We start from the raw sequence: 9,730 nt of genomic DNA on the forward strand, positions 1-9,730 counted from the left end.
TTTAGATGAATGTTGATGTTAATTAAGATAATGTAATCAATGACTTCAAATATGTTTGACAATGTATTGGTGTTGAATATTATAAATCATCGTAGAATTATGTACTTTATATAATAATATGTTAGAAGTGCGAATGGATTGCCATATCTATTAGTACAAATTAAAAAAGAAAATCTACCAAAAATCAATAAAAATAAAGGGCTAGTCCGCCCCAACCCGCGACCCTATTAGGGCTGGGTTGGGCCATACATTTTAAGGCCCTTTAAGTTGAAAGGCTGGCCCGTCCTAGACCATCAAATCCATTGGCCCGCGAGGCTTAGGCTGGGTTTGGTTAGGCCAGCCCATTTTGACAATTATCCTGAAAGTCAAAAGGGAATTCGCCCAAATATTTTTTGTCGGGGATTGAAGGGAGAATTTTGCAGAACTGTTGGTTGGGAGAGAGTTGAGAGAAGCTGTCTCGAGAGAGAGAACAGAGACTGGTTGATTTGGATTGAAGAAAGGTGTGGGTTGATTTGTATTTTTGAAAAGACTAGAAAGTTTTGAAAATATTAATCAAGTCCATAATTAACATAATCAAGTTTCCTAATGATGTTTGACTCTTTAAGTTGGTCAATGTCACTAATCCTTCATTCAAGACTTAAAAGAGACCTTTCCTTCAATTTTCTCAAGTTTCTAGCAGATTTTGGGATTTCATTTCCAAAATTAGACCAATTTAATGGCCAAAAAGATTTTACAAAAAAAAATCCCAAAAAGTTTTCCCAAAATCTATGGTCAAATGGTCTTTGAAAATTTGAGTTTTTGAAGTTGTGATTTTTAAAATTTGAATATGTATTTGGACACATATTTTACTCGTAAAAAGGAATTGAAGTTTTGTGAGTGGAAGTCCAAAACCCCCAAATTGGTTTGAGTCAGTTTTGGAGAACTTGAAAACATCTAAAGATCATATTTTCAAAATTTGATCATTTTTTATAGTCAAACAAATATTTAAGAATAATATTTCAAATCTAATCCAAAATCTTGTCATGGTCAAACTAACTAAATGTTTAAGGAAAAAATTTTAGAATCTGATTCAAAATCAAATAAATATTTGACAATAAATTTATACCTATATATGGACAAACGCTGGCTTATATGATCATTTCTCACTTTCCGTTCCACCACATTCTTCAAATTCTACCCTTTACTTGCAATGGGACATCAGATTTTCTTCCCCTTTGTTGCTTGCACCATAGCTCTTCTAGCTTCTTCCTCATTGGTTTCAGCTGAAGTTGTTAAACATTCTTCCCACGTACGTATATTAGTTATCTATCTTCTTCATTTACCCAGCAATATTTATATATATGGCTTGTCAACTCAATTCTTCGGTCTTCAAACCATACTACTATTGTTTCACAGGAATACACACTGCAAATCATGTTCTCCTTATGTATTCTATTTAATTCTGTGCATCTATGGCAAACTTTTGGTTTTGTTTGATCAAATCTTATCTGTGCATACATCATTTCTTTCAAATATTAACAGATTAGCTACTGAATAGAATTTGAAAATAGGATGATATGATCAAATCCTATTTTCATCCACTAATTTATATGTTATCCACTAATCAATTAATTTGATCAAATGTGATTGAGTAATTAGATCCATGTTGAAAACAAGTTGCTACCTCTTTAGACGTTTTGATATGACAAAATAATAATATTTTTACCAGAGTCGCATTGAGATACTTTTAAATAATTAATTTATGAAGTTTTAAGGTTACTAACGACTAAAACTTAATTTGCCATCTTTTAAATTTATATATTGACCTCTTAAAATCTTATTATGGTCGCAATAATTCGGATGCTGTGATACGATAATACAATAATATTTTATGATATCATTTTGACACATTTAGAATTAAAATATTAATTTAACCTGTGATTGAAAATGAAAAACTTGATACAAATTATAAAATCCCACATTCAAAAGATGCAGTATAATTATGTGTAGTGTTTGTATTAGATGCAAAATTGGTTTTGTGATCATGAATTCAGTACTCTAGAAAATATATAGATTGTTGGTTTATATATATGTATACTAGTCGGCTGATGTGGTGCTATGCACGGCTCAATGTTGAATCTTAAAAATTCTACGTTATATACAATTCTATCATTTAATTAAAAGCTTCATTTGTTTGATTGATAAATTCTAAGTTAGGCATATAATATTATATTTAGATTGTTGAAATTTGTATAACGATATTTTAAGTTGTTCAAACTTTTGTGACATTGATAGTTAATTATATTTTTAAAATAATTTAAATTTTTAATTATTGTAATTTATAATATTTTTTCTTCTATTCTACTAATTAGAAGTGACATAGTAAAATTATTACAAAAAATACTTGTAAAATTTTTTTTAAGTGGTTTCATATAAGACGTCAAGTTAATTTAAAACATTAAAAGTTAATTTATCATTTTATGTCTATTTTACCCTTTTTATTAAATATTATTAATTTTTTAATACTTAAATGACTTAAAATAATTAATTATGGATAATATAGTAAAATTACGGTTGAAATAGTTGAAACAGTCATGTCATAAATATCTATTTTAGATTTTTATTAAATATTATTAATTTTTTAATACATAAATGACTTATAATAATTATTTAAGGATAATGTAGTAAAATCACGATTAAAGAAGCTGAAGCAGGCATGTCGACCATGAGCAGCCTGTTTCAACTGCTTATTATGACTTCTTATATGGGATACTAATAATATAACTTTTTAATGTTTAAATAACCATAATAAGTAATTAGGGATGATATAATAAAATCACGATTGAAACCGCGAAGTAAACATGTATTTGAAGTGATATAACATAATAACTAAGGAAATTACTTGTGAAAAAAAATCTAAGTGGACCTCATATAAGACGTCAAGCTAATTTAAAATATCACGAGTTAATTTATTATTTTATGTATATTTCATCTTTTTTTATTAAATGATATTAATTTTTTAATACTTAGAAGACTTATAATAATTAATTAGGGGTGATATGACAAAATTACGGTTGAAACAGCTGAAGCAAACATGTTAGAAATGTTTATTTTACATATTTATTAAATATTATTATTTTTCTAATACGTAAATGACTTATAATTATTAATTAAGAATGATACAATAAAAATACAGTTGAAGCAGGCTTCAGCACTCAAACTCCCTCTTATATATAACTAATATATATATAGATAGATAGATAGATATATAGATAGATAGATATATAAAAAAAAAAAGACCTTTTGCCCAAAGTTATTAAATTTTGTCCAAGCCAGAAATAACTGTGGCTCTACAGTTTGCATTCGTGTACTCTTCATGACTCTTTTGCCTTCAATCGCAATCAAAGTTTCGTGTAATCTGCAAAGTTTTCTGGTATTAAAGGTGAGGAATTTCATGAAATTATAATTAGCTCTTAATAATTCTCATTTATTAGATCAATTTATTTTAGTTTGATTTTGATATTTTAGCCTAAATTGTTTATATATAATAAATCTCGTCAAAAAAATTTAATAACTTTTTGTAATTTGATGTATGTTATATATAGTCATACATAATAAAAGAGATAATAAATTTTTAGATAATAAAAACTAAACAGACAAATAAAGCAATCAGGGGTCGTCTGGTACAATAAATGGAGTAAGGGATACGAATTTGAGATATTCTATGAGATTCTTTTATCTCGTCTTTCATATCAGATAATTATGCAATTATTTTAGTATAAATAATGATATAAAATAGTTTTGAAATAATTTAATATCTCAAATATGAGATAAAGTTGATCTCAAATTTTATTTTGAATGTATTTTTCTTATAAGATATACCAAACGATCCATTTTAACTTAGCGATAATTGGACGTGAGTTTTGACGCCCTTTTTGTCCAACTCATTTTAACTTAGATAACATCGAAAAGTTGGTCACTAATTCAATTATTTATTAACGATCTATCCAAAACTCATCCCAACCTCATTTGTATAGGCAGAAAACGCGCATAAGAATTCGACTAGTTGAAGAGTCAATTAAAAAAGACTTTCCTTCAACTGTGGATAATATCACCAATTGGATCATTTGATTTGCGAGAAGTACGACAACACTTCTTTAATCACCAATTGGATCATTTGATTTGCGAAAGTACGAAAACACTTCTTTTTTCGTAGGTTAATGCAAAAATTTGAATGGTTCTAAAACTTTTGATAAAATAAATAAAATAAATAAAGAGAGATGTAAATTAAGCTCACATTTACAATAGAAAAAGATGGAGGTGAGAGTAGGGCTGAGCATATTTTGGTTCAAACCAGTAAAATTGAAAACTCAAATTGAAATTTAATTTTGATTCGATTCTTTGGTTTTCCGGATTGATTTTGGTTTCAAATTTTAGAAATTCGGTTAAACTATTTGGTTTTTAATTTTTCAATTTTTTTTTTGAATAAATCGAAAAATCAAAATTATATATATATATATATTTAATATAAATATATAATAGGTAAACCTAATCTTACTATTTACGTTCCTACATTACGTTCCTACATTCATGTCTTGTGATATTATTGTGGCGATTATTAGAATTTATAGTCGTAGACTCATAGTACTATGATTTGATGGATAATATTGGGAGCATCAACAACTTTTCATATTCTTGTGGTATTGCTGCTTTTCATATTCTTTTAAGTCTTATATAATAAGCAGCAAAGAGGTATCGATATCATCAACATGCATGTATCATCGATATATTTGCTTGATATTTCATGAGGAATTGACATAGATGTACAACATTTGAAAACTAGTCATGACAAAGGAAGACTAACTATTTGAATGTTCAAAATCAAAATAATCAATCGAATTTGTAAAAATCTGAAGACTCCTCTTCTTTGTCACCACCATAACCAAGAATTCTGAGTTCTTCGTGCGCACACACATACAAAAATAAAAGGGCACACTAATTTTTGTATCAAGTGTGTAAGAAAAGCTGATTTTATTTTCCAGATACCCAATTCAGCAAGGAAGATGTTAGCGTGTTTAGTTGAACGATTCGTCGCCGAGAATGACACTGATTCAATACTTGAACCTGAAAAAAGCGAGGACAGCATTTTGAAAGACTTGGACATTGAAGGAAGTATTGACTATGGACTCACGACAACCGACATAGCCAGTAAAGATTTCGGCGGCATATATGCAGTGAAGCCTCTAGCCTTTATACGTCCAGCCGGAGCTGATGACATTGCGCGGGTGATTAGAAGTGCGTTACAGTCACCAACAATAACTGTAGCAGCAAGGGGTAACGGTCATTCCATTAACGGCCAAGCTATGGCCGACCATGGACTCGTTATCGACATGAAATCAATGGGTCATAATAACAGAATCGACGTCAACGTCGCCTCCATGTACGTCGACGTCTGTGGCGGAGTATTATGGACTGATGTGTTGAAACGCTGTTTGGGTTACGGCTTGGCTCCTAAGTCTTGGACGGATTATCTTGATTTAACGGTCGGAGGTACTCTGTCTAATGCGGGTGTTAGTGGTCAAGCTTTCCGCTTTGGACCCCAAACGTCAACTGTAATGGAATTGGAAGTTGTTACCGGCATCGGAGTAAAAACCGTCTGCTCAAACTCTCAAAATTCTGAGCTCTTCTTCTCCGTGCTAGGTGGACTTGGTCAGTTTGGTATCATCACTAGAGCTCGGATTATGCTTCAACACGCCCCCGATATGGTTAGTTTTCTTTATTTTTGAACAACACTAAAAATTTCTCAAAAAATTCCTAATATATAAAATTGATTTTCAACACGTTCTATTATGGGTGATTATTAATTATGTCTTTGTTTTTTCTTTTTTTATGTGTGTGTATTATTAGGTGAGGTGGATTAGAGTGGTATACAGTGAGTTCGACGAATTCACTCGTGATGCGGAGTTACTGATAATGAGTGAATCATTCAATTATGTGGAAGGCTTTGTGATCGTGAACAGTGACGACCCTGTAACTGGGTGGCCGTCGGTGCCATTGGCTTCAAATCAGTCATTTGACCCGACCCATTTACCCAAAAAAACTGGCCCGGTTCTCTATTTCCTTGAATTGGCCTTGCATTATAACAAGCATGACGATTCCTCCACTGTAAATACGGTAAATCTGTCAATTACAAAACCATTTCTTTTCACCCCCTCATTTTACTTTTTCTTTTAGCATTTTGCCCCATGAATGGGAAGGGAAAGTGGGAATGTTTTATTATGTGCTTCATTTTAAAGTTTTGAACTTTAGATATTCTAATAATGAAAATATTATTGGATAGTAAAATTACAACTATTGATCTAGGTGGTTTGGAAAGGTGATATGGGCCACAAAGAAGGATTTCTAACTTAGTTTTGACCTAGGTGGCTGCTAAGGGAGGGGCCCTGGCCTCTAACAGATGTTGACCATGGAATCAGGGATTGGGTCAAAGAGGAAAACATAAAATTAAGCTAACACGTTGAAAAGTTCAAAAGGATGTTTCGTTTCCACAATTACATTCCCTAGAATAAATTTCTCTTCATTTAAATATATGTAAATTAGTAATTCAAGAACTCAAAGGAAAGAACAAAAAAGGAAAAAAAAAAAAGTGAAAATTTTCTTTGAAAATTACACGTGTGCAAAAAAGCGGCGGGAAGGGAGTTAGTTTTTTTGGGGGGAGGGAGGGAGGACAGTTGGTAGTACGAAAGACGACGACGTTTGAAAAGTGACCATACACTGTGTAAAATTTACGTTAATAGTTCATAATCTTCCCATGGAGATTTTGACAGCACAGAACCAATCATCTTGTTAAAAGTACCCACACAATTGGGCTTTTATTACGAAATTGACACCATACTTTTTCACTGTCTCCTGTCCCAGTCGTTGATGACAAAAGTCATAAAGCCTGAGGCTAAAACAGTAAATCTCATTAGTTGTTTGTCCTTCTGCTCATCACACCCAGATTTTTATGACGCTCGACGGTCTCTTCTTAAGTTCTTTCTCTTAAATAATTTGCCCAAAAAACGTCATTATTTTGCAAAATCCCCCAATAGAATGACCATAATACCATTGTTTATAAAGTTCTGATATTATTTTTTAAAAAAATGTTTTACTTGCATTGTAATCTTAATAAAAGTCGTCCTTTTATTTTTCATGATAGCTGGTTGAGAAATTCCTAAGACGGTTGACATTTGTGGAGCAGTTGAGGTTTGAGATCGACTCGACTTACATGGATTTTTTATTACGAGTAAATCACGCAGAACAAGCAGCTAGAGGTAGTGGTATATGGGATACGCCTCATCCATGGCTTAACATGTTCGTTTCCAAGAGAGATATTGCCGCATTCAATCGGGTTGTGTTCCAAAACATCATAAAAGGTGGTGTCAACGGCCCTTTGTTGACCTATCCTCTCCTGCGTAGCAAGTAAGTATATTTTATTTTCTTGCGTTTGCTACTCCTATTTAAAATTGAAATGATTGTTTTGTGAAAATCATTGACCCTATAATTGGATTACTTGTTAGCTATTATTTATGGAAGGATCTATTGGTCATCATCAATTACCCATAATTCTTTTGCTACAAAACCACAACTTGCGATAAGAAAACCTAATTTTGTTCTTCTTTTTCTTTCGAGAACAACCTAACTTATTCTTCTGGAAAAAGTTTCTTTCCTTGGACAAGTTCCTTTGGCTCTGTCAGTGCCACATGGAAGCCTAAGGGGATCAGATATTGATGTGTTCTGGGACCACAAAGTTAGGCATTACACGTGGAAACCTTATGTCCTTGGGACCCAGTGGTGACGTGTCACATTTCATTATAAATGTATTAAAATTTAATATAAAACGGACCACCGATTCTCATCCAAAATCCGGTGGTTGAGATTTCTGAGGAAGTTAGGTCATTATTCTCTTCTACCCTTATATAGTGGGTGCCACGTTTTCAAAAATCTTCACCTTCACGGCCCCTCAAGCTCTTTGCCTTTAACATCCATAGGACCTGCAGTAGCACACCGTTGTACTACCTGCTGTTTTGCTTGTACTTGTTAGTGCGTCTAAATTTACTTTAAATGCTATGGTGGCATAAAATATGGTTTCCCGCTCTTTTATGAGGTGCAAGCAAACGTAATAAGAAAGTACTTTGGTACAAAGATACAGTGAGCCCTACATTTTGTTACTTTGGCTCCATATCTAATACCTCTATATTAAAGTAGATTACTGTTTTTGTTTTCAATAAAATTTACTGCTAGCAATATTTAAATGTTTTTAAAGATAAGCTTCAATCTGATACATCTACTAAGGCCAGTGGACTATATTTGTTATTCAAATTAGTTGATTGAAAGAGTTGAAGTTAAAAGAGTTGATGATTCTAGTCTCGTTAAGGAGAGGATAGTTCGGTCATAATGCCAATCTCTTTGTAGAAAAGGAGATATGGAACATCGCAGCTCAATATCAATTTTTAGCCAATATAGGAGACGACAGGGATATTAAAATTCGACAACCCGATTAATAATGGCTCCATTGCTTGACTTATTTCCTCTCCTCAACTACTAATTCAGTTGGACCAAACTATCCTTGTAGTTCCCTCTTGTCATTTGAGGTTTTAGCTTTTTCTTGTTACGTAGCTAAATCATGAGTGTAAAAGCAAATCATAAATAATTATTTCAGGCTGATATAAAAGATTTATATAAATAGCACGATCTAATTTGAGATTCTAGCATACATTAGTTGATTGATTCAAATAATTGGTAGTACGAGCGCGTTGTATTACAGATTGTGGTCTCTTGGCCACTAATTAAAATGTTCCATTAGGTATTTTATTGTTCCAATAAATTTCTTTTCTTCTACTTTAATGGTTTCTTATTGTTTTCTCTTCTTTTTTTTGATTTTAGGTGGGATAGTCGATCGTCAGTGGTGCTACCCCAAAGTGATATATTTTACTTAGTGGCTTTGTTAAGGTTTACACATGCACATCCAAAAGAGTCTGAAATAAAACAGATGGTGGCACAGAACAACGAGATCGTACAAACTTGTATCAAAAATGGATTTGATTTCAAGTTGTACCTTCCGCATTATGAATCCACGGTTGAATGGAAGAAGCATTTCGGGGATCAATGGATAAGATTTGTCGAGAGAAAAAGCCAGTTTGATCCAAAGGCTGTCCTTGCGCCTGGCCAAAAAATATTTACTAGAAACGACTAACTCTAATAAATATTTTACTTATGGTATGCCAATTGTTGTCTCCGTATGAGATCTTTTTCCTTATCCTTGGATGTTGTAATTGTTAAGAAATTACAACTCTAAAAGAATATAATGAAAACGTTGAAGGGTAATTCTCATCTATGTTTTCTTCTTTTGTTTTTCAATTTCACATTATGCGCAAGTGCATCAGTATATGGTTTTGATATCATCATTTAACTAATATCTGTTGTATAGAATTTTTTAATACGTTTACTTACTTTTGAAGTAATTCAAATATACATAAGGTTGAAATTTTATGTTTGAAATGTATATAAAAACTATCTTAAATCTTAGTCATAGTCATGTGTTAGAATTCATTTTGTATAAAAGATTTTTTGGTACTTCGAAATTCAACCACTCAACGACTCAAATCTATTCAAAAATTCAAAATTATAACGTAAATTTCATATAAATAAAAGGACAAACGACAATCATCAATTTATCAAAACGACAAGGCTAACAAAATTATTTGACGAT

General features: G+C 31.9%; 1 protein-coding gene across 2 annotated transcripts; it reads left to right on the forward strand.

Annotated features, from left to right (window-relative positions):
- Positions 1-1,146: 1,146 nt before the first annotated feature.
- Positions 1,147-9,353, forward strand: LOC107870932 (cytokinin dehydrogenase 7). 2 transcript variants are annotated; one of them, XM_016717637.2, is made up of 5 exons: positions 1,147-1,288; positions 5,022-5,744; positions 5,887-6,153; positions 7,178-7,440; positions 8,905-9,353. In XM_016717637.2, the coding sequence occupies exons 1-5, from the start codon at positions 1,190-1,192 to the stop codon at positions 9,212-9,214; spliced, it is 1,662 nt and encodes a 553-aa protein (XP_016573123.2). In that variant the 5' UTR covers positions 1,147-1,189; the 3' UTR covers positions 9,215-9,353. The 2 variants fall into 2 exon arrangements, with proteins under 2 accessions (XP_016573123.2, XP_016573130.2); XM_016717644.2 differs by lacking the exon at positions 1,147-1,288 and adding an exon at positions 4,548-4,679.
- Positions 9,354-9,730: the final 377 nt, after the last annotated feature.

Source organism: Capsicum annuum, chromosome 1 (assembly GCF_002878395.1).
Source record: "Capsicum annuum cultivar UCD-10X-F1 chromosome 1, UCD10Xv1.1, whole genome shotgun sequence".
In the NCBI taxonomy this organism is placed as follows: Eukaryota; Viridiplantae; Streptophyta; class Magnoliopsida; order Solanales; family Solanaceae; genus Capsicum; species Capsicum annuum.